This window comes from Balaenoptera borealis (genome assembly GCF_965194805.1).
Source record: "Balaenoptera borealis genome assembly, chromosome: 14".
Classification (NCBI taxonomy): Eukaryota; Metazoa; Chordata; class Mammalia; order Artiodactyla; family Balaenopteridae; genus Balaenoptera; species Balaenoptera borealis.
The window spans coordinates 69,399,297-69,423,392 of record NC_138875.1 but is presented as its reverse complement, the minus strand read 5'-3'; the positions used below and the strand labels follow the sequence as shown (position 1 = coordinate 69,423,392).

The window sequence follows — 24,096 nt, the reverse complement described above, 5'->3', positions numbered from 1 at the left end:
AACCTATTCCTCAAGTCTCCATCCTCCAAGGGCCGCGCAAGCACCCTTCCCTCAGGCCTCACCTCTGAACTTCCTTCTCTCAGATCCCGCCCCTCAAGTCTCCCTCCATTGCAGGCTCCAAACCTCAATTTCCCCTAATCACACTCCTCGCCCCACCACTCCACGCTCCACTCTCGTCTCCAGCCCCCAAAGCGTCGCCGCTCAGTCCGGCCCCTCGATTTCCTCTCCCGACACATCCCACCCACCTTCTCCCAGGCCCCACCCCCAGCCCCTGTTCTCTAGGGCTCCGCCCACCCAAGTAACTGGTCCCGCCTTCTCCTCCCTTAGCCTGACCCGCCCTCCATCTCGCACGCCCAGACGCATTTCCCGAAACGGCCTCCCGTACCAGTCCATGAGGCTGAAGTAGTCTCGCGTGGGGTCTGGTGGCTGCAGCGCGCGGCACTGAGGGCAGAAGAACCGGTCCCCTCGCAAGGGGCCCCCTAGGCCGCCGCAATTCCAACACCGGGGGGAGTTGCTTCCCGCCAGTGACGCAGCACTGCAGTTTAGCGGTCTCCTCCCGAGCACCCCTGTCGGCCATAACCCCGACATCCGGAGCAAGGCCCTGGTCCTTCCGCACCACATCTGGCCGGCGGTCGGCCTCCCCGCGGTCACCTGTGGGGGAGAGAAAGTGATCGACCATACTCGTGCTGCTGATTGGCCGGGAAGCTGAGGGGGCGGGACTACCCGGGGGGAACCTGGATTCCGAGTCCCGTTCTGCGTTTTAAACTACAACTCCCAGAAAGCATTGAGGCTAAGTGGGCCGCCACATCCGCTGTTTGTCATTGGTCCGGCGGGGGCGGAGGGGTGTTTTGATTGGCTGAGGGTGGAGTTTGTATCAGCGGGTTTAGCGCCACTCCGCTGGCTACGGCTGCTCTGAGTGTGCGGTTCTAGGTGGGCTCGCGGTGAGTCATAGTGGGAACTTCTCTTGGGTATTGAGGGGTTCGAATCCTGTCCTCAGGGTCTTTTTGCGAGCTGAATTTCCCGAGCTTCCGTTTTGTGCTGTGTTTGAGCTTGGGAAGGGGGAGAGGAATGCGTGGCCGACTCTCTTCCTTCTTTGTAGATAAATTTCGAGGTGAAGGTCACTTCCCTTGTAACTTTCAAGCTGAAACTGGCCCAGACGTAAAGGATAAGAAAGAACAAAGTTGTCCCCTTCAAAATGAGAGCGAAGTTGCTCCGTAGAGAGTTTTATAGGTGTTAGTAATTATTTCCATATTTAGGTTCAATCTGAAAAATGCGTACTGAGAACCCATTATTAGCTGCAAGGTGCTGCAGGAACTGGAAACACACCGACTTGTGTAGGAGGATGCTCTGCGAGTGTCCCTAAGGAAGTGTGGGGGATGGGGTGGCAAGGGGAGGGTAGGAGGGCACCAGTCTTCCTTGGGACTCAGTTTCTCTATTTGAAAAAAAAAATTGTGTTGCACTTGTAAGGCCTTTTCCTGCTTTCAGATTCTTTGGGCCTGGAATTCCCAATTATCAAGCATTACCGAGGGGTGGGGGGAGGAACGTTGATGCATCATCTCATTTGATTCGCAAGCTCTATCTACATTTCTGGGTTCAGAGAGGTTGCGATCTACGTAAAGGTCGTGCAAAGAGTTGACTTAGACATCTGACTCGACTCCAGATCTGTTTGCTTATAACCTCTCCACTATACTTTTTCCTCATGGCAGAGGCCAATGTAGTCCTGGTCTGGTGGATCCTCTTATCATGAGCGATGATAGCAGCTACCTTTTGACACACTGTCTTTTGCCAGTTTTCAGGGCAGAGGAGTCTTGCTCAGGAAGCTGCAGGAGGACACAGCTCGGCTGAGGTGGTATTAGAGCAGCAGGTCCTGAAGTGGCGGACCCAGCTCTGGCAACACCTACCTCCCTGGTGTGCTTTCAGGAAAACTCATAAGGACCTTTGCATCTGGAAAGCTGTGTAAATGCAATAATCAGTGTGAGTCATGTTTACTATATTCTCCTTGAGGGGTAGCCTGAGTGTGGGATTCAGGAGAGAAAGCACTTTTTTTTTTTTTTTTTTTAATCAAATTAGGGATTTAAAGTTAGGGATTGAAAGTTACTTTGACTTTACTGTAGGTTCTGTTATTGGAGTTTAACTGTCCATCAAATTAATTTTAAAGCTGGGGTGGGAACCTCTGTTATGGTCTTCTGTGTCTCATCATGGTTTTCTTCAGGCTTCTGTTGGGCTGGGAGGCCATTTAGGATGCCGAAAAGGTGAGCCCCATAGTTAATTAGCATCACAAAGGGCTAGGTGGAGTTGTTTAGAGCAGTCTTTGTGTTTTGCCTTATTAAGTGGCCCAGCTCTTAGTTTGGAGTCAAGGAATCTAGAATGAACTTGGGTCCTACCCTCCAGGAGCTGGTTTGGGGGAGAGGGGGCATCAGTGGCATTTTATGTATAACATAGCCACCCCTGGGGTGATGCAGTGAATTTCTGTAGAGTTTTTCTTAGTCTGTGCCAAGCCACCTGACCCTTCCCTTTCTTTCCTTTTCAAAAATACATATGAAGTTTGTGTAGTGTTGATTGTATTAATGAATACATTTTAGCTCCCATTTTTAATTTTAAAAAATTGGATGAGTGTAAGCTGTTATGAGTCTCTCCCCCTCCCCAATTCAGTTTCATTGCTTTTTACTTATTTACAGCCTTCAAGTAATTTCTTTGTTTCTGTCCTCTGTGGTTGTGGCTGTCACACAAAAACTTACCAGGTGAAAATGATGTGATGAAAAGCTCAGCCCAGAAGAATGATAGGTCTAAACTGTTAGAATTTTAATTTTTGCAGAGCATGCGTATCCTGGATCTTTTTTTTTTTTTTGGCTGTTGTAATATACCCATCCTTCACTCTTGACCTTTATGATGTCTTGTTCCTTGAAATTCACCTTACTGTTGGACACTTATTTTTGAGGTGGTGATGTCTCGGGAGACGGATGTGGAGTGTCATCAGCCCCATGGCAGTGCCTCCCCGCAGTCCCAAGGTGGCTTTTCGCAGTCCCACGGTCCCTCCTCACAGCCACACGGCTCCTCTTCACAGTCCCAGGGCACGTCCAGCTCCTCTACCAGCACGGTGCCCACGTCCAGCCAGTCCTCTCACTCCAGCTCGGGTACGCTGAGCTCCTTAGACACAGTGTCCACGCAGGAACTCTATTCTATTCCCGAGGACCAGGAACCCGAGGAGCCTGTCCCTGCCCCTTGGGCTCGATTATGGGCCCTTCAGGATGGATTCTCTAATCTTGGTAAGACCCTTTGTAATATTTTGTTCAGAAAAACAGTTATAGAAAGTTGTTGCAACAGACAGCTCAAGACACTCCTGGAATGATTCTGGAGTTTGAAGGTGATGAAAGACGGAACCAAGGAAGCAGTTTTGGGTTGTGCACTGGCTCTTACTTGCTGTAGAGCCCCTTCATTTATACTTTCAACAAACATTAATTGGGCATCTGCCATGTGTTGTCCATCTGAAGAGGGTTGTGGATCTGTTCCCTAGAAAAATGCGGATTCATGCAAGCTTGCAAACATTTGTCATCTAATCACAGAAACTTCACCACTTAACTCCTGCTGGTGGTGCAGCAGTTTCAGAGCATCAGTTTTACAGTTTCGGAATGGGGAAGGTTATTTGTTGACTCCCTGTTACTTATTTTTATCTCAAAATAGCCAACCTTGCTGTTTAAATATACTCATCCTCTCTGACACCTGGTTCCAACAGTAAGGCTTTGCTCTCGGTATGTTTTAAGTAGCATTTTTCCTCTGTCTCAAATTAAAATGACCTCTTCATTACAAAAAAAAAAAAAAAAGAACTTGACATTAATGGAATAGAAAATAATAATGTAAAGAAATGAATGGCTAATGTACCATTTTGTACCTTGTCACTCACCCTTTCCTTTTATGTCATGTGCAACTTTGATGACTTGAAAAAAACAGTAAAAAATGGAGAAATAATATAGCAATATTCATACGTACAACTTTAAATTTAGAAGTAAGCATTTGAAGCTAATTTTTACTCATTTAAGCTAGGCTTAGGGCTGATGTATGGTGAGTGGGACACAGAAATGGTGAGTTAGGGTAAAGTTGGGTGTATCTCCTTTAAACGTAAGATTACATACACAAAGAGCTTGTTAGGGAGACCAGCATAAAGTAATTGCTCAATGAAGAGAAGCTATAATATTTTATTGTTATTATTTGTTATTGATTCACACCTATCTTTTCTTCTAAATAATTTACAGTTTTAGCTCTTATCCCTTTTGAGTTGATTTTTGTACATGGTATGAGGTATTGTCCAAATTCATCCTTTGGCATGGGAACATTCAGTTGTCTGAGCACTATTTCTTTCTTTCTTTTTTTTTTTTATAAATTTATTTATTTTTGGCTGCATTGGGTCTTCGTTGCTGCACGTGGGCTTTCTCTAGTTGTGGCGAGTGGTGGCTACTCTTCATTGCGGTGCATGGGCTTCTCATCACCGTGGCTTCTCTTGTTGCGGAGCATGGCCTCTAGGCGTGAGGACTTCAGTAGCTGTAGCACTTGGGCTCAGTAGTTGTGGCTCGCGGGCTCTAGAGCGCAGGCTCAGTAGTTGTGGTGCACGGGCTTAGTTGCTCCGCGGCATGTGGGATCTTCCCGGGCTAGGGTTCGAACCCGTGTCCGCTGCATTGGCAGGCGGATTCTTAACCATTGCGCCACCAGGGAAGCCCCCCGAGCACTATTTCTTGAAGAGACTGTTCTTTCCCTCTTGAATGGTCTTGACACCCTCATTAAAGATCATTTGACCATAAATGTGAGGGTTTAATTCCGGACTTTCAGTTCTGTTCCATGGATCTGTGTGTCTGTCCTTATGCCAGTACCACAAAATCTTGATTACTGTAGCTTTGTAGTAAATTTTGAAATCCAGAGTGAGTCCTGATTTGTTCTTTTTCAAGATTATTTTGACTACTATGGTTCTTTACTTTTCCATAGGAATTTTAGGATAAGCTTGTCACTTCCTGCAAAGAAGGCAGCTGGGGTTAAATCTGTAGATCAATAAGAGTAATATTCCCATCTTAACTGTATTAAGTCTTCCAATCTGTGAACATGGTGTAGCTTTCATTTATTTAGGTCTTCTTTAATTTCTTTCAACAGTGTTTTGTAGTTTTCAGGGTACAAGTCTTGCACTTTAAAAACTTTATTCCTTAGTATTTTTTAATGTTTACTTCTTTTCATTGTGATAAAATATATATAACATAAAATTTTGCCATTTTAACCGTTAAGTGTGCAGTCCATTGGCATTAGTACTTTCACAGTGTTGTACAACCACCACCATTATCTAGTTCCAAAATTTTTTCCTCTGGTAATTTCTTTTCCCCCCTAGCTTTATTGAGACATATATAAGTGACATATATAACATTGTGTAAGTTTAAGGTGTACAGTTTGATACACTTATATATTGCAAAATGATCTCCACCATAGCCTTAGCTAACACCTCCTTCACATCACATAATTACCATTTGTTTTCTTCTAGTTTTACGGTTTCACTTCTTCTGTTTAAGTCCTTAATCGATTTCAAATTAATTTTTGTGAGTGGTGTAAGATAGGGGTCCAATTTCATTCTTCTTGTGGTTATTCAGTTTTCCCAGCACCATTCATTGAAGAGATTATCCTTTCCCCATTGAGTTCTTTTAGTAATTTCTAACCTATTTTCTCTGTCTTTGAATTTACCTATTCTAGATACTTCGTTTAAGTGAAATCATAATATTTGTCCTTTTGTGTCTGGCTTCTTTCATGTAGCATAATATTTTCAAAGTTCATGTTGTATCATGTATCAGACCTTTGTTTCTTTTTATGTCTGAATAATATATCTGAATAATAATATTGTATAAATATATCACATTTTTTTATCCCTTCTTCTGTTGATGGACATTTGGACCTTTTGGCCATTTTGAAAAATGCTGCTATGAATATTTGTGACAAGTATCTGTTTGAGTCTCTGTTTTCAATTTTTTGGGGGGTATTTAGTGCCTAGGAGTGGAATTGCTGGATAACATGTTTAAGTTTTTTAAGAAACCACCAAACTGTTTTCCACAGCAGCTGCACTGTTCCATATTCCCACTACTAATGTATGAGGGTTCTAATTTCTCCACATTTCGCCACCACTTAATATCTGTCTTTTGATTTCCATCATCATAGTAGGTGTGAAGTGGTATCTCATTGTGATTTTGTTTTACATTTCCCTGATGGCTCTAATGATGTTAAACATCTTTTCATGTGCTTATTGGTCATTTTTATGCAGTTGGAGAAATGTCTATTCAAATCCTTTGCTCATTTTTATTTTATTTTTTCTTAATGTCTTTATTGGAGTATAATTGCTTTACAGTGTGTTAGTTTCTGCTTTATAACAAAGTGAATCAGCTATACATATACATATATCCCCATCTTTGCTCATTTTTAAATTGGATTGTTTGTCTTATTAATTGAATTGTAAGTGTCCTTTTTTATATGGTAGATATAAATCCCTTACTAGATATGTGTTTTGCAAATATTTTCTCCCATTCACTTCTTTTCATTTTCTTGATGATGTTCTTTGATTCACACACATTTTAAATTTTAATTGTGTCCAATTTTTATATTTTTTCTTTCGTTTCTTGTGCCTTGGGGTCATATCTAGACAGAATTGCTTAACCCAAGGTAACAAAGCCTTATCACTATTTTTTCTTCTTAGAGTGTTATAGTTTTGGTTCCTGCAATTAGTCTTTGATTCTCTTTCAGTTGCTTTTTGCACATGGTGTGAGGTAAGTTCCAACTAGATTATTTTACATGTAGATATCCACTTGTCCTAGCACCATTTGAAAAGACTATTTTTTCCCCTATGAATTTTGTTGGCACCTTGTTGAAAATCAGTTGACTGTAAATGTGATTTATTTTCGGTCTCTTAATTTTTTTCCATTGATCTGTATGTCTAACCTTTCACTAGTACTACACTGCCTTGATTATGATAGCTTTGTAGTAAGTTTTAAAAATTTTATTTATTTATTTATTTTTGGCTGTGTTGGGTCTTTGTTGTTGTGCGTGGGCTTTCTCTAGTTGCAGTGACCGGGAGCTACTCTTCATTGTGGTGCGCGCGCTTCTCATCGTGGTAGCTTCTCTTGTTGCAGAGCACAGGCTCTAGGTACGTGGGCTTCAGTAACTGTGGCTCGCGGGCTCAGTAGTTGTGGCTCGTGGGCTCTAGAGCGCAGGCTCAGTAGTTGTGGCGCATGGGCTTAGTGCTCCGCGGCATGTGGGATCTTCCCGGATCAGGGCTTGAACCTGTGTCCCCTGCATTGGCAGGTGGATTCTTAACCACTGCGCCACCAGGGAAGTCCTGTAGTAAGTTCTGAAACTGCAAAATGTAAGTAAGCCCTTTGTACTTCATTTTCAAGATTGTTTTGCTATTCCGGGTCCTTGCTTTTTTATAGGAATTTTAGTTTGAGCTTGTTAATTTCTGCAAAGAAGGCAGCTGGGATTTTGATAGGAATTGTGTATAGTTTGGGAGTTTTGCCATCTTAACAACATTAAGTCTTCCAATCCATGCACATTTACATAGGTCTTTCAAATTTTTTTCCAACAATGTTTTGTAGTTTTTAGAGTATAAGATTTGCACTTCTGGGCTTCCCTGGTGGTGCAGTGGTTGGGAGTCCGCCTGCCAGTGGGGGGGGTGCGGGTTCGATCCCTGGTCCGGGAGGATCCCACATGCCGCGGAGCGGCTGGGCCCGTGTGCCACAACTGCTGAACCTGTGCTCTGGAGCCTGCGGGCCACGTCTGCTGAGCCCGCGTGCCGCAACTGCTGGGGTCCCACGCCTGGAGCCTGTGCTCCGCAGCAGGGGAGGCCACCACAGTGAGAAGCCCCTGCTTGCCGCAGCTGGAGGGGGCCCGCGTGCGGTGGCGGGGGCCCAACACAGCTAAAGGTAAAAAATTGATAAATAAATAAATAAAGAGATACACTGAGCGTTTAAAAAAAAAAAAAAAGATTTGCACTTCTTTTGTTAAATTTATTCCCAAGTATTTTATTCTTTTTATGCTATTGTAAATGGAATTATTTTCTTAATTTCATTTTAGGTTGTCCATTGCTAGTGTGTAGAAATACAAGTGGTTTTTAAATATTGATCCTGTATCCTGTAATGTTGCTGAACTTGTTTATTTGGGCTAATCTTTTTTAGTGGGTTCCTTAGGATTTTCTACATATAAGATTATGTCATTTGTGAATAGGATTAGATAGGTCTGCTTCTTCCTTTCCAATATGGATGCCTTGGCTTTTCATCTCCCTGTCCCTCCCTCCGTTAATTGTCCTGGCTTGAACCTCTTACACGGAATGGAAGTTTTAAGAGCAGACATCCTTGTCTTGTTTGTGATGTTCCTCTCCCCTGTCACCATCTCACCTGTGCCCCATTCTTCACTACTAGGAGAAGGGGCCCATCCTTCCCAGGGTTCTTACTCCTAATTGCCTCACTGAGACTTTTGGTCTCTTTGCCTCCTGCCTTTCTGTCCCTGCCCTCCTCCACACATCTGCCTGAGGCCTCCTCTAATGAGCCAAGGTCAGAGCAGGCTCTTCCATGGGCAGCCTCCCCTTCCACTCTCTGTCCATCATCCCTGGACTGTTGGTGTCCTGATGAAATCTCCATGCCTTTCCTTCTCAACTGTCCCAGAAGCTCCTGGTTTCTAGTAGAAATACCACGGTTCATTTATACCTTTCCCTGTTAATAGATGCTTAGGTTGTTGCCAGTTTTTATTCCTGCAAGCAAGACTGCAATGAATGTCCTTGTCTCCTTGGTCATTTGGACAAATGTCTCTCTAGGGTAGAGCCTGTGTTGAGTTGCTGGATCATAGAGTAGGCATGGCTTTACCTTGTAATGGGTACTGCCATGTTGCCTTCCAAAAGGGCTGTTCAATCTATCCTTCCTATCTTGCCTCATGAAGCCTTTTTGATAGTCCCAGGCAGAGTTGGCAGAGCCTTGCATCTGTGCTTCCCCTGGAGAGTCTACCTGCTGTATTGTTGTTGCTTCCCTGTTTGTCTCCCCACCAGACTGCGAACTCTTTAAGCGATTAATTTAACTTTTTGAAGAGGTTATATTTGCATTAGGTGCAAAATTCAAAACAGTGCAAGGCCTTCATCCAATTTCTGTCTTTCCCCCAACTACTTCCCAGGATTGCTGATTTCTTATGTATCCTTCCAGAACTATTTGGTGCACATATAAGCAACTAAGTCTATGTGTTCTTTTTTCCCCCTTTATTATTTATACCAACTGTAATTTACAGCACACTGGTTGTAACCTGTTGTTTATATTTAACAATGTATCTTAGACATTCTTCTATCAGAATGTAAAGATCCCCATTTCTTTTGTAGATATATAAATTTATTGAACTAGCCCCTTACTAATGGACATTAAAGTTGTTGCTATAAGAATAATGCTATAGGTCTTCCCTGGTGGCATGGTGGTTAAGAATCCGCCTGCCAATGCAGGGGACATGGGTTCGATCCCTGGTCCGGGAAGATCCCACATGCCGCGGAGCAACTAAGCCTGCGCTCTAGAGCCCATGAGCCACAACTGCTGAAGCCCGCAGGCCTAGAGCCCGTGCTCCGCAACAAGAGAAGCCACCACAGTGGGAAGCCCGCACACCACAACGAAGAGTAGCCCCCGCTCGCCACAACTAGAGAAAGACCGTGAGCAGCAATGAAGACCCAACGCAGCAAAAAATAAATAAATATATAAATAAATAAATTTATAAAAAAAAAAAGGAATAATGCTATAGTGAATAACCTTGTACATATGTCCTTATGTCCTTCCGTAATACATATGATTCTATCTGTAGGATAAATTCCTAGAAGTGGGATTTCTGGACCAATGGGTGTGTGCATATGTAACTTTAAGGAACTGAGGTGAAATTCACATAACATAAAATTAACCATTTTTAAAAATTATTTATTTATTTATGGCCGCGTTGGGTCTTTGTTGCTGCATGCGGGCTTTCTCTAGTTGCGACGAGTGGGGGCTACTTTTTGCTGCGGTGCGCGGGCTTCTCATTGCAGTGGCGTCTCTTGTTGCAGAGCACAGGGTCCAGGCGCACAGGCTTCAGTAGTTGTGGCGTGCAGGCTTCAGTAGTTGTGGCACGTGGGCTCAGTAGTTGTGGCTTGTGGGCTCTAGAGCACAGGCTCAGTAGTTATGGCGCATGGGCTTGGTTGCTCCACGGCATGTGGGATCTTCCCAGACCAGGGATCGAACCCATGTCGCCTGCATTGGCAGGCAGATTCCTAACCATTGCACCACCAGGGAAGTCCCTAGAATTAACGATTTTAATGTGAACAGTTCAGTGACCTTTAGTACATTCACAACATTGTGCAACCACCACTTCTATCCAGTTCTGAAACATTTCCTTTACTCCAAAATGAAACCTTATATCCATTAAGCAGTTACTCCCCATTCCTTTCTCCTCTGCCCCTGGCAACCACCAATCTGCATTTCATATCTATGGATTTAACTATTCTGGATATTTCATATAAATACAGTCATACAATCTGTGGCATTTTGTGTCTGGCTTCTTTCACTTAGCATAATGTTTTCAAGGTTCATCCATTGTTGTAGCATGTATGAGTTTTAGCATTTATTCCTTTTTATGGGTGAAAAATAGTCCGTTATATGTAAATATCACAATTTGTTTATCCATTCATCCATTGTAGGACATTTGGTTTGTTTCCATCATTTGCCTATTGTGATTAGTGCTGGTATGAACACTTGTGTACAAGGATTTGTTTGGGTACATGTTTTCAGTTCTTTGGGGTGTATACTAAGGAGTGGAATTGCTGAGTCATAAGGCAATCCTATGTTTAACTTTTTGAGGAACCACAAAATTTTCCACAGAGGTGTACCATTTTACATTCCCACTAACAATGTATGAGGGTTCCTATTTCTTTGCATCCTTGCCAACACTTATTATTTTCCTTTTTTAAAAAATTAAAGCCGTCTTCATGGGTGTGAAGTGGTTGCATATGTAATTTTTTTTAAAGTTATTTATTTATTTATTTAGGCTGTGTTGGCTCTTCGTTGCTGTGCACGGGCTTTCTCTAGTTGCGGCGAGCGGGGGCTACTCTTCGTTGTGGTGCACGGGCTTCCCACTGTGGTGGCTTCTCTTGTTGCGGAGCACAGGCTCTAGGCGCGTGGGCTTCAGTAGTTGTGGCGCATGGGCTCAGTAGTTGTGGCTGGCGGGCTCTAGAGTGCAGGCTCAGTAGTTATGGTGCACGGGTTTAGTTGCTCTGCGGCATGTGGGATCTTCCTGGAGCAGGGCTCGAACCTGTGTCCCCTGCATTGGCAGGCAGACTCTCAACCACTTCCCCACCAGGGAAGCCCCTACATATGTAATTTTGGTCTTGCCAAATTATCCTCCCTAGACGGTGTATAAATTACATTCTCACTGGAAACGTATGGGAATACCTGCTTCTTCATACCTCTTGCCAACACAGTATAATATGAAACATTTTGATTTTTGTCAATCTGAAAGTTGAAACGTGGAATCTTAATGTATGGTTTTCAGAATTTCTTGTATTGAGTTAGCTTGGCCATCTTTCATATGTTTGAGCCATTTGTATTTCTGTCTCTTATAAATTTTTTTGTTTCCTTTACCTATTTTCTACTGGATTGTTTGTCTTTTTCTTATTGCTTTGTAGAAACTTTATAGATATTAGGGAAATAGTCCTTTGATTGTGACATGAGTTGCTAATATTTTCCCTAGTCTGTCTTTCCATGAACATTTTGCTTGCCTACCATATGCATTGTCCTAGGTGCTGGAGGTGTATTCTTAAACAAGAGACTCAAGGCTGCCCTTCTGGAATTTGTTCTAACAGGGGAATGCCAGGAGACAATATACAAATAATCAAGATAATTTTCAGTTATAGAGGGAAACAGAACAGGCTCTTGTGGGTGGGTGGTGAGCTGGGAGTGTGCTTATGCATGCAGAAAGCTGAGTGGAAGATGATAATTTGCAGACACAAAAGGCAAGATGGCCATTCAAATCACTGGGAATGAAGAATTCAAAGGCCACAAGGGAGGTTGAACCCAGCATATTTGGGGCAGTGGAAGGAGGCCAGTGGAGCTGAGTGTAGCGATCAAGGGGAGAGGTACAAGGTGAAGCTGGGAGGGACGCAAGGGCCAGATCCTGAGCATCTAGCCTGCCATGTGGAGTGTAGATTTCATACTAAGTATGATGGGAAGCCTCAGGAGAGTAATGAGTAGGAAGTTATTATTATATCATAAGTATTTTTCCAAATCATTAAAAATTATTTGAGAATTTTAATGACTGCTTAGCATTTCATGGCTATGTATAAACCATAATTTGTTAAACTCGTTGGAAATATTTGGTTTTTTTCTCCCCACTGATTTTGAATCTTATAAAATCTTGATGGACAAATCTATAATTTTGATTGCCTTCTTAGGCTGTTTTCCTACAAGCAGATTTTATGAGCAGTTTTTAAAGGTGTTTGATACATGAAATTCAACAGCCCTCTGGGGTGTGCTTTTGTGTTACAGAGTGTGTTAACGACAGCTACTGGTTTGGGAGGGATAGAAACTGTGAATACTGCTTTGATGAGCCCCTGCTGAAAAGAACCGATAAATACCGGACTTACAGCAAGAAGCACTTTCGGATCTTCAGAGTAGGTGGCAAATATCCATACATTTGGGAGAACTGGTCATCTAGACATCACTCTTAGTTGTCTCCCCACTGAAACGCCCCACCATTAAAACTCTGAAATAAAATGTTTTCTATTTTAGGAAATGGGTCCTAAAAGCTCTTACATCGCATACATAGAAGATCACAGTGGGAATGGAACCTTTGTAAATAGAGAGCTTGTAGGGAAAGGAAGACGCCTTCCTTTGAATAACAATTCTGAAATTGCACTTTCAGTATGGAGTAATAAAGGTAATATTATTATCTTCTGGTTACTGGAATTTTTTCTTCTGTGTAAAAGGAAAAATGACATTGTGTCCTTTGCAGAGTATGGTTAGGTACATAAAGTAAGTAGGTTAGTATTCAAGATTCACCTCAATCCTAGTTGCATTTTTTAACAATCAAAAGTTCTATCAAGACAGATTTTCTAAGGTTTAATTGGTTTGATTAGTTTTATTTAAAGCCATATGCTTTAAATTATCATTTTGCTTAGTTATCATTCATTAATTGATTCACTTTTATCACATCAATCTTAGCTATCTATGAGTTGTTATTTTAGGCCATTAGTTCATCCCTTCCCCTGCTTTTTCTCTTCCTTCCTTATTCTTCCCTTTCTTTATTCCTTTCTGTCATTAATTTCTGCATATATTTATTGAACTATTATATATAACCTGGCATTAGGCTATGGATTTTTCTGTAACAATCTCAATTTAGACCTTCCACCTTCTTAAATATGACATGGTTACCCTTTGAAAGTAGAGATGTTTATCATCATTATCGGGTAGTATTTTATACGCATCTATTCCTAAAACTTCATGAATATCACATCTAAAACGAATAGTTGTCATTCGGTGTAAATAAAAACAACCTACAGAATTAAATATAGCTCACAGTGATTTTAAAATCTTGGACAAGAGGAATACTCTTGTTTCTTTAATTTGAAAAAAAACTCACAGAACTTCCCAAAACTATCTGAGAGTTGAGCAGCTTGGAATGGTATGTGTTTGTGTGGATAACACCTTAAAAATATAGATTCCCAGAGGCACTGTCCCATAAATCCTGATCCAGTAGTTCCAGGGACTTAAAAAATCCTGCCCAGGTGATTCTCATGCAGCCAGTCTTCAGACTGGCATCTCAGAATTATGGCTATTCTGGACATCCTGGAGTACACTTTATGATTGCCTTAGTTTCTCCTGTTTTCTGACTGTTTTATTTCCTGTCTGATAATTATAGTCAGGACAGCTGCACAGGCTTTTGCTGTTTGTGATCACCTGGTTGAGGTGGGCAACTGGTCGCTGAAGTGTGGCCTGTCCTCTACTTGACAAGTGGTGTGCCATCTTTTTCTAATTGTTCTATCTGAAGGGCACCTTTTATTTGAACAAAGGTGTTATGTGGTCTGAAGCTGGCCGTGATGGAAATTGATCAAACTGGTACTCTGCAGACTGATTCAGCCTATTGACTTTTTTTTAGGCCTTTGCTGATATTTGTGCTTTAATATGAAAATCCAGTTTTCTTTGAAAAGATGGAATATCTGGCTATACTTGAGCATATTATCCCTAATTCGAGGATTTGCAGGTGCTAAGTAGAGGCTGCCTCCTTTAGATGGATGATGTTTTCCTGTTCAAGTCTCCACTGCTCCACATCTTACACTCACTCCAGCCTTACCTGTGTGCATGACCTTCCTGGCTTGTGTAGGCAACTGAGTTTACAGCCCCTGAAGTAGACATCGACACTTGGGAAAATACATCTCCAGAGCCCCTCAAGTTCCCTGATTCTCAGGTGTCACTGTAACATCTAGGTTCATCAATATCAATAAGCAGGGAGGAATGGTTGTATCCTAGGTAGCCAGCAGGTCTCATTCATTAGGCAGCTGTCTGCCTTCTGGGGACCAGCCTGGATTGAAGCATGCAGAGCTGGTTCAGATTTGTGCCAGAGACTGGATCTCTAGGTTACTCCAGGGAGGTCAAGACCCATCACCTGAAATCTGAGAAACTCAGGGGTCTTAACAAATTTCACTGTTTCCAGATATTATAGGCAGTTGAAAATTTACCACTTTGTAGAACTGGAATGTTTGATAACTGATTGCAGGTTTGGCCCAATGGATGGTTAAATTATGAAATAAGCGGTTTTTTGGTTTTCTTTTTCTGAGTTACAGGCCGAATAATGAAGAAATAAAGGGGATTTTTTGGGAAAGTGTTATTTAGTTAATTTTACAAGTAAGTTCAAGGTGGTTTGCACTATAAAATACCAGCTAGGTAAAAGTAGAAATGGTTGAGAGAAGATAATACTAGTATGGTGACCTCTGGCCTGATTTTTTTTTTGGATATTTACTTGCCTAGAACATATTTTCTAGATTCAGACTGATTGCCTTTTGGTTCTGGGCCTGTGCAGTTGATAACTGTTCTGAGGTCAAGGAATAAGAATAGCATTTATGTATGAGTTTCCTGCATTATAGTGAGAATTATGCTGTGTGTTTCCATTGTGGAATGAAGCTTGTCTATCATCATTTTTCAAGGGTTTTACGACATGCATTAGCCTAGCTAAATGATTTCTTTGGGGTTAGATGTTAAATGGAATTAAGAACGATTGTCTTATATTCCATATGTTTACTAAGTTAGGACTATTTATCTTTTCTTTATCAAATGGATTAATGAGACCTATTTCTGCCATTTTTTCCTTAGTTTTCGTGTTTTTTGATCTGACTGTAGATGATCAGTCAGTTTATCCCAAGGAATTAAGAGACGAATACATCATGTCAAAAACTCTTGGAAGGTAATTTTTTTTTTCTTATGGAACTTGCACTTAATTTCTTTCTAAACATTTGTCATTGGTTAGTTTTTTGTTCCTGGTTTTATGGCATTCGTTATGTATTCATAACATTTGTAGGGTACCTATTTGTGATAGGTATGTTATTGACTTATAATGATCAGTTGAGCAGTTTTTCTTTATAAATTTTATTGGTGATAACTTTTTAAAAGCAGTTTTATTGAGATATAACTTGCATACCATACAATTCACCCATTTAAAAGTATACAGTTCAGTGGTTTTTAGTATATTCACAGAGCTGTGAAGCCTTTACCACAATCAGTTTTAGAACATTTTCATTACCTTCCATAAGGAAACATTTACTGCATTTCTTTTTTTTTTTTTTTTTTAATTTTATCTTATCTTTGACTGCGTTGGGTCTTTGTTGTTGCATTGCACGCGGGCTTTCTCTAGTTGCGGCAAGCGGGGGCTACTCTTCACGGCGGTGTGTGGGCTTCTCATTGCGGTGGCTTCTCTTATTGAGGAGCACGGGCTCTAGGTGTGTGGGCTTCAGTAGTTGTGGCATGCGGGCTCAGTAGTTGTGGCTCACGGGCTCTAGAGCGCAGGCTCAGTAGTTGTGGCGCACAGGCTTAGTTGCTCCACAGCATGTGGGATCTTCCCAGACCAGGGCTCGAACCCGTGTCCTCTGCATTGGCAGGCGGATTCTTAACCACTGCGCCACCAGGGACGTCCCAGCAGTGGTTTCTTAAATGGCACCAAAAGCACAAGCAACAAAAGAAAAAATAGAAAAATTAGACTTCGTCAAATTTTAAAGCTTTTGCCTCAAAAGACACTATCAAGAGAGTGAAACACAAGCCATAAAATGAGAGAAAATATTGCAAATGATATATCTGATAAGAATCTAGTGTTTAGAATAAAGAACTTCTACAATTCAACAACAAGAAGATAACCCAATTTAAAAATGGGCAAAGGACATTTCTCCAAAGAAGATATAGAAATGGCCAAAAACCACTTGAGAAGATACTCAGCATCATTAGTCATTAGGGAAGTGCAAATCAAAACCACAATGAGATGCTGCTTCGCACCCATTAGGATGGCCGTAATAAAGAGACGGAAAGTGACATGTGTTTGTGAGGATGCGGAGAAATTGACACCCTTATGCACTGCTGTTGGGAATGTAAAATGGTGCAGCCACTGTGGGAAATAGTTTGATGTTTTCTCAAAAAGTTAAACAGAATTACCATATGATGCAGTAATTCCCCTTGTTAGGTATATACCCCCCAGATTGAAAACAGATGTTCAACAAAAACTTGTGCACGAACAGTTCACTGCAGCTCTATTCACAGTAGCGAAAAGGTGGGAACAACCTAAGTGTCCATCAACAAAAGAATGGATATACAAAATGTGATATATCCATAAAATGGGCTATTATTTAGCTATAAAAAGGAATGGAATACTGATACATGCTACAGCATGGGTGAACCTTCAAAACATTCCAAGTGAAAGAAGTCAGACACAAAAGACCACATAGTGTATGATTCCACTGATGCGAGATATTCTGAGCAGGCAAATCCATAGAGAGAGAGCAGATTAGAGGTTGCCAGGGGCTGGGGGCAGGGAAAAAGGAGAGTGAACACTTAATGGGTTTGGGGTTTCCATTTGTGCTGATGAAAAATTTCCAGAACTAGATAGAGGTGATGGCTGCACAACATTGTGGATGTACTTAATGCCACTGAATTGTACACTTTAAAATGATTATAATGGCATGTAAAGCAACTATACGCCAATAAAAAAAAAAAATCTTTAAGATAAAGCAAAAAAAAAAACCCACAAAACAAAAACAAAAAAAATAAAATGCGATTTTTGATAATAAAATGTTAATAGGATTGACAAAAAAAATGATTACAATGGCAAATTTTATGTTATGTATATACACAATACACAGTAAAGAAGATGTCTTGGCAACGCCCTCACCCCATCCCCCAACCCACAGTGGTTAGAAAAGTCTACTTGCGGCAGGTAATGGGTGACTGATGCTTGATTAACTGTACTGGGTGTCATCCTGGGTAGCAGTCCTCCTCCATTTTAGCATCCCAATTAATTGCAAATCTTCAAGAGCTTGCTGCAAGCAGATTCATGGTGCACTTTTGGTTTCTTATGTATTGTGATTTTATTTCGGGTGCAATTCATGGCATCAACTGCTTACGCGCTTCCTTTGAAGACAGGATAAGAAATAAGAGAAATGGATCAGTGAAAGTAATTCATTTGCAGTTGCTGTTTACTATTACTTGTTTCAGGCACTCATTTTTAACTTGGACTTGGTTGTATTTGGTCTTTCTCTGGCCCCTGGGATAAATCATTTCTCTCTGATTTGTTCTTAGTGTCTTTCTGAGAGTTTCACAATCTGGGGTGACAGCAAGACCTAAGTCTATATCACTCAGCTCAAAAAGTGGCATTTGGAGCTGAGTCAGTGTTGCTGGATGGTCCCTATTCACTTATGCCTTTGACATTTTACACTGGTGAGGTTTCTGAAAACAGAGACAGTGGGCTGTCTTTAACTCAAAGTGGTTGAGGCCAGTTCAGGAGTGGTGGGTCTCAGGATTAAAAACATTTTTACAGTCAGTCACTTTCTGTGTTTTTCCCTGTAGTGGCGCCTGTGGTGAGGTGAAGCTAGCTTTCGAGAGGAAGACGTGTAAGAAAGTGGCCATAAAGATCATCAGCAAAAGGAAGTTTGCTATTGGCTCCGAGAGAGAGGCAGTAAGTACCCTTGTTTGTGGTTGTTTGGTCATTCTTAACACTTCTTACCTTCCCCAAATAATTTTAGGGTGGTGATTTTCAATGTCAGGAAGGATTTATTGCTCAGAATTTGTATCAAAGAACATTGAAAATTTTTGAGTATATTCTACTAATCTAAACACTTACTTATAGATAATTTGGTTCCAAAAATATTTGGTTATACATTATAATACACATAGCAGGAACTTGTTTTTGCTTTTTTTTCCCCTTCCAAGTTGTTACAAGACTGTTTTTACAATAAATGAAAGGAAATTAGGAAAAAAAAAAAAATCCAGCCGTATCCACACCACTGTAACCCCACAGCTGTTTTCAGTTTTCTCCTTCCTTCTAGTCTTTGTTCCTATGAATTTCTGTTTCTAGATGGTTGAGATCATATTGTGTATACAATTTTGCATTTTGCTTTTTCACATAAGCATTAGTACATGTACTTTTCCCTAATGTATCCTTTTTGATGATCGAGTCTCTGTCTCACCAATTTTATCATAATTTATTCAACTATTTCTCTGGTTGATCATTTAGATAAGTTAGGTCATTTAGGTAATTTCTAATTCTTTGCTCTTCCTGATAACGTGGCAATGAATACCTTCATGTTTATAGATTTTTAAAAATCTTAAATTATTTTAAAAGTCTCTTTATATGGTAACCATTCATTTTATTACATTTTTTGTAATACACGCTTATGCGTTGCTGAAGTGGCCAAGTGTATTTGTCTTTCAACACATGACCCAACAAAGTAATGTAAAACATAGCCTCTAATCACGTTTTCCTTTGTGGCCAGCTGTTTCTGGCTATTATACTCTAACATTCTTTAAAGATCAATTTCTTTTTTTTTTCTCCTTAGACAATGCCATTCTCACACAGCGAGAGGAATTTCCTTTCAGTGTTCACATTGTTATAGATCTTTCCCCTGTGATTCTGGATTTGTTTCCCATTTTGGGGGGAAGAAAATAACCTACCAGATTCTTAATGACTTGGAGCACAATTTTACTTCTTAATTTCATCTTTCAAATCCTATCGGACTCTTTAGACCTCTCCATCATCAGAGTACACCCGGATTTGGTAATAAGTTTACCGGCTTACAGGAAGAGGCAGGTTTTTAAAATTAAACATCTGGGTTTCTTCACTGAAGTCCATTTTACATAAATATGTAATTCTATATCCTCTTTGCTTGTGGAGGGTGTAGCCCGTGAGGTTGAGTAACTCGAGTCATCCTTTTGGAATTGTAACGGAGAGCAACTTCGCTGCCCTGAAGCCTACTCTCGTTAGAGTCTCAGTAAATATCTCAGCTTGTACTTGAAATTGGAACCTGGGTCTGCTCTATTATTAGAAATGTGACTTGGCGTTTTCTTTACACATTTTAATTGAATACCTTCTTGTCTGTGGTTTTTGTTTGTTGTATCATTTTTATGAATGTAAACAATTCCACAGTCGATGAGACAAGCAGAGCTTACCAGGGCAGTGTGAGAACAGTGGAAACACACTTTGTTTCTGGCTGTGGGAACTGCAGCAAGTGGCTTCCTTTCTCTGAGCCTCAGTTGTTCCATCTGTGAAACGGGGATACTTTTAGAACCCAGTTCACTTGGATTATGAGGCTTATGTGAGATGACCCTTCTAAATAAAGAGCTTGGCATAGAGCCTGGTCATTATTGAATGCTTACTATTTGCCAAGCATTTTGTAGGGTGATTTTAGGTGAGTTGTGTAATTCATCCACCTCTGCACCTTGATTTCTCTGTATGAATAGTGCTGACTTTGGAACTCAGGCAGCCTTTTTTTTTTTTAATTAATCAATTAATTAATTAATTAAGTTTTGCCTACGTTGGGTCTTCGTTGCTGCGCGAGGGCTACTCTTTGTTGTGGTGCATGGGCTTCTCATTGCGATGGCTTCTCCTGTTGAGGAGCATGGGCTCTAGGCAGGCGGGCTTCAGTAGTTGTGGCGTGCAGGCTCAGTAGTTGTGGCTCACGGGCTCTAGAACACAGGCTCAGTAGTTGTGGCGCATGGGCTTAGTTGCTCTGTGGCATGTGGGATCTTCCTGGACCAGGGCTCGAACCCATGTCCCCTGCATTGGCAGGCAGATTCTTTTTTTTTTTTTTTTTTAATAAATTTATTTATTTGTTTTTATTTTTGGCTGTATTGGGTCTTCGTTGCTGTGCGCGGGCTTTCTCTAGTTGTGGTGAGTGGGGGCTACTCTTCGTTGTGGTGCGCGGGCTTCTCATTGTGGTGGCTTTTCTTGTTGCAGAGCACGGGCTCTAGGCACGAGAGCTTCAGTAGTTGTGGCTCTCGGGCTCTAGAGTGCAGGCTCAGTAGTTGTGGCGCACGGGCTTAGTTGCTCTGCAGCATGTGGGATCTTCCCGGACCAGGGCTCGAAGCTGTGTCCCCTGCATTGACAGGTGGATTCTTAACCACTGCGCCACCAGGGAAGTCCAGGCAGCCTTTACTCAGCTAAATTGAACTGTAAATATTTTCTGAATATTGGTTATTATTATTACTAATAAACTCTAATGTTATTTTTTTTTTCAAAGGATCCAGCACTCAATGTTGAAACAGAAATAGAGATTTTGAAAAAACTAAATCATGTAAGTACTGCTGTAAAAAATGACCCATACTTAAATTCATTTATGTCAAAATATGGGGAGAGTGCAAAGCACTTCAGTGTAATAAAGCTAGTATTAACCTGGGTTCCTTAATTGTGTGTGTGTACGTGTGTGTTCGTGTGTGTATGCATGCATACATGTGTTTAGCTATCATTTAGCTGGGAAGAGCTTTACCCTGAAATTTTGAAAGGACAATACTTTTTTTTTTTTTTAACATCTTTATCGGAGTATAATTGTTTTACAATGTTGTGTTAGTTACTGCTGTATAACAAAGTGAATCAGCTATACATATACATATATCCCCATATCCCCTCCCTGTTGCATCTCCCTCCCACCCTCCCTATCCCACCCCTCTAGGTGGTCACAAAGCATGGAGCTGATCTCCCTGTGTGATGCGGCTGCTTCCCACTAGCTATCTGTTTTACATTTGGTAGTGTATATATGTCAATGCCACTCTCTTAGTTCATCCCAGCTTACCCTTCCCCCTTCCCGTGAAAAGACAATACTTTATAAAGATTTTTATGATTAAATAATTATGTGATATTTCCACTGAGTTAGTTCTGGACCGAAAGACACAGTAAGTCTCCTAAATATAATGTCTTATGGGTGCTTGATCAACTGATTATGTTTGTGGAGACAATGCTCATTTGGTACATTTGGTTTAATTATACCTGAAATTTTCACACCTCTAAATACCTCTTGATGGTGCCGATTTCCATTCACCTCAGTTGGAATAAATCAAATAAATCCAAGAGTATCCAGTAAGTATGACAACATCCTGGATGATTAAACGGTGCCTGTGGCCTCATTGAGTGTAAATAGTTCTTGTCTTTTTTGTGCAGTGATGACCTTGTCTCAATGGAAAGAATCTAAAGATGTGAGAAGAGAAAGTTGGACTAGTGGGACTGATCCCATCTTCCTTTTTATTCTTTCTGTTTTGTCATTAATTCATGGGCCCCCATGCAGTCCTGAGCTAGGTAGGCACTGGAGTTAAACTTGAAATGAAACCTCCAGTCTGTCCAGCTAAGGATTGTCTGATTCTGGTTCTTAACCTCCAAACAACAAAAGGTTTCTTCTCCCTGCTCTGACCTGCTCAGACCGTCCTAACAGCAAATAGAAACTAAGAACAACATCACAGGGACACAGTAATTCAATAGGTTCCTTTAGAACTCGTGGTGGATCCGAAAACCCATAAGAATGTGAGTGGCTGACCTTCCTGCTTGACTTTCTTCTAATGCCCTTGCAACTTCTTCCTCTTCCCTGCATTCGCTTCCTTTTTCCATGGGATCTGGAATCTCGTTAAAGAGAGGAGCCCTCTAATTTTCTGGGGTGGTGTTGCTTCAAACATCCCCCAAAGATAAACACTTAGAATCCTCAGAGAATTTTCTCTGATGTCAGAAGATCCCCAAGCATAACATTTATACAAATCCAATGTCTGCTGCAGAGGAGAGGAATTTAAAACCCTAAAAAAGATCCTTGGAGGTATTTGTTGGCAATTTACAGGGGCACTTGGAAGCCCTTGGGAATTAAAGATGGGCTCATGAGTGCATTTTGATGTTTGGGGACATCTTTGGGGACAAAGATGGGCTCATGAGTGCATTTTGATGTTTGGGGACAATGTTTGGGGTATTTGTTGGCAATTTACAGGGGCACTTGGAAGCCCATGGGAATTAAAGATGGGCTCATGAGTGCATTTTGAAGTTTTGGGACAATGAGTAGAGCCTAGCAGAGTCCAGTAGACCCTGGCCTTTGGAGTCCGGTGTTGATTTATCAATTGTCAAATGTTTGTTGTGCCAGCCTGTTTTCTAGGCTCCGGGCAGTGAGCACAGATGGACTTGGTCATCCCTCCTCTTATGTGGCTTCAGTCTAGTGGGAAGACAGACCTGAGTTCCCATCCTTGCTCTGAGCATGTCATTTCACTTTGCAGAGCCTCTATTCCCTCATCTGTACAGTGGAAACAGTAGGATACTTACCTCAAAGGTCAGTGTGAGACTTGAATGAGATGTGCTCCTAAAGGTTTCAGCACAGGGAACACACTAGGGGAATGACAGTGATCTGTAATTCCCTACCCTTTGCCCTGTAGGACCTAAGTGGAGGGTCTGGGTTGGTGGCTTCTGGTTTCTGAGAGACACTTTCAGCTATGACAGCTGCAGCCCATGGCCCTGGAGATAGTGGGGACTGGAGACAGCCCGTGCTGGCTCCGTCTAGTGGGGGCCTGTTCTTGCTCTGTCAGCTCCCAGCCCCACCCATTCCCAGAAGGGCACTGCCAGTGATGAAGCCAAGCAGACCAAGCAGTTTGCATTCCTTCCTCTCATCTCCTATTCCTTTTCCATGTGTGTGTCTTTTCTTCTGCTTTTCATTTTATCAAAATATCACATGCATCTCCCTCCCTGCATTTTAAAACTCTTTCAGCTTTTCTTTAAAGAATTTTTTAAAAATTAATTTTTATTGAAGTATAGTTGCTTTACAATGTTGTTAGTTTCTGCTGTGCAGCAAAGTGAATCAGTTATACGTATACATATATCCACTCTTTTTTAGATTTCCTTTCCATTTAGGTCACCACAGAGCATTAAGTAGAGTTCCCTGTGCTCTACAGTAGTTTCTCATTAGTTATGTCATACATAATAGTGTATGTATGTCAGTCCCAATTCATCCCACCCTCCCCTTCCCCCCTTGGTAACCATAAGTTTGTTCTCTACATCTGTGAGTCTATTTCTGTTTTGCAAATAAGTTCACCTGTACCATTTTTCTAGATTTCACATATAAGCAATATTATATGGTATTTGTGTTTCTCTTTCTGACTTACTTCACTCTGTATGACAGTCTCTAGGTCCATCCACATCTCTGCAAATGGCACTATTTCGTTCCTTTTTTATGGCTGGGTAATATTCCATTGTATATATATGTACCACATCTTCTTTATCCATTCCTCTGTCGATGGACATTTAGGTTGCTTCCATGTCCTGGCTATTGTAAATAGTGCTGCAATGAACATCGGGGTGATTTTTAAAGAATTTACCTCTGTATTTCTACATAATACACATAAACTGCTCTCTCTTGGTTTATTAATGATAATAGCTCATTGCCTTCCTGTTATATGAGAATTTCAGCTCTCCTTTCCTTTCTGTTCCTCTTAATGTAATACTACAGTGCATATTCAGTGTTTCCATTATTGTGACAATAACAAACGGTCATGCAGAGCCAAGTATACTATGATAAGATCATAGGTAAGGAGAGGTGGAAATGGTTTGCTCTCA

At 41.3% G+C, this 24,096-nt stretch overlaps 3 protein-coding genes across 7 annotated transcripts in view; 2 read left to right on the top strand and 1 right to left on the bottom strand.

Moving 5' to 3' along the window:
• Positions 1 to 709, bottom strand: part of HSCB (HscB mitochondrial iron-sulfur cluster cochaperone) — a 31,033-nt gene extending 30,324 nt beyond the window's left edge. For 2 of the 4 annotated variants that reach the window (XM_082355612.1, XM_082355614.1), the window contains exon 1: positions 386 to 708. In XM_082355612.1, coding sequence (XP_082211738.1) covers positions 386 to 621 — 236 coding nt within the window. In that variant the 5' untranslated portion in view covers positions 622 to 708. Of the gene's footprint in view, positions 1 to 385 lie in introns of all 4 variants that reach the window. The other 2 variants (XM_082355613.1, XM_082355611.1) reach the window with 2 other exon arrangements.
• The window catches only part of TTC28 (tetratricopeptide repeat domain 28), a 648,733-nt gene that overhangs the window by 27,462 nt on the left and 597,175 nt on the right, over positions 1 to 24,096 (top strand). The gene's annotated exons all lie outside the window — the stretch shown is intronic.
• Positions 809 to 24,096, top strand: part of CHEK2 (checkpoint kinase 2) — a 41,599-nt gene continuing 18,311 nt past the window's right edge. Inside the window, exons 1-8 of one of the 2 annotated variants that reach the window (XM_082355593.1) lie at positions 809 to 941; positions 1,790 to 1,974; positions 2,939 to 3,266; positions 12,546 to 12,670; positions 12,789 to 12,936; positions 15,366 to 15,456; positions 18,099 to 18,207; positions 20,768 to 20,821. In XM_082355593.1, the coding sequence (XP_082211719.1) occupies positions 2,945 to 3,266; positions 12,546 to 12,670; positions 12,789 to 12,936; positions 15,366 to 15,456; positions 18,099 to 18,207; positions 20,768 to 20,821 (849 nt within the window). In that variant the 5' untranslated portion in view covers positions 809 to 941; positions 1,790 to 1,974; positions 2,939 to 2,944. The remainder of the gene's footprint in view (positions 942 to 1,789; positions 1,975 to 2,938; positions 3,267 to 12,545; positions 12,671 to 12,788; positions 12,937 to 15,365; positions 15,457 to 18,098; positions 18,208 to 20,767; positions 20,822 to 24,096) is intronic. The other variant, XM_082355592.1, reaches the window with a different exon arrangement.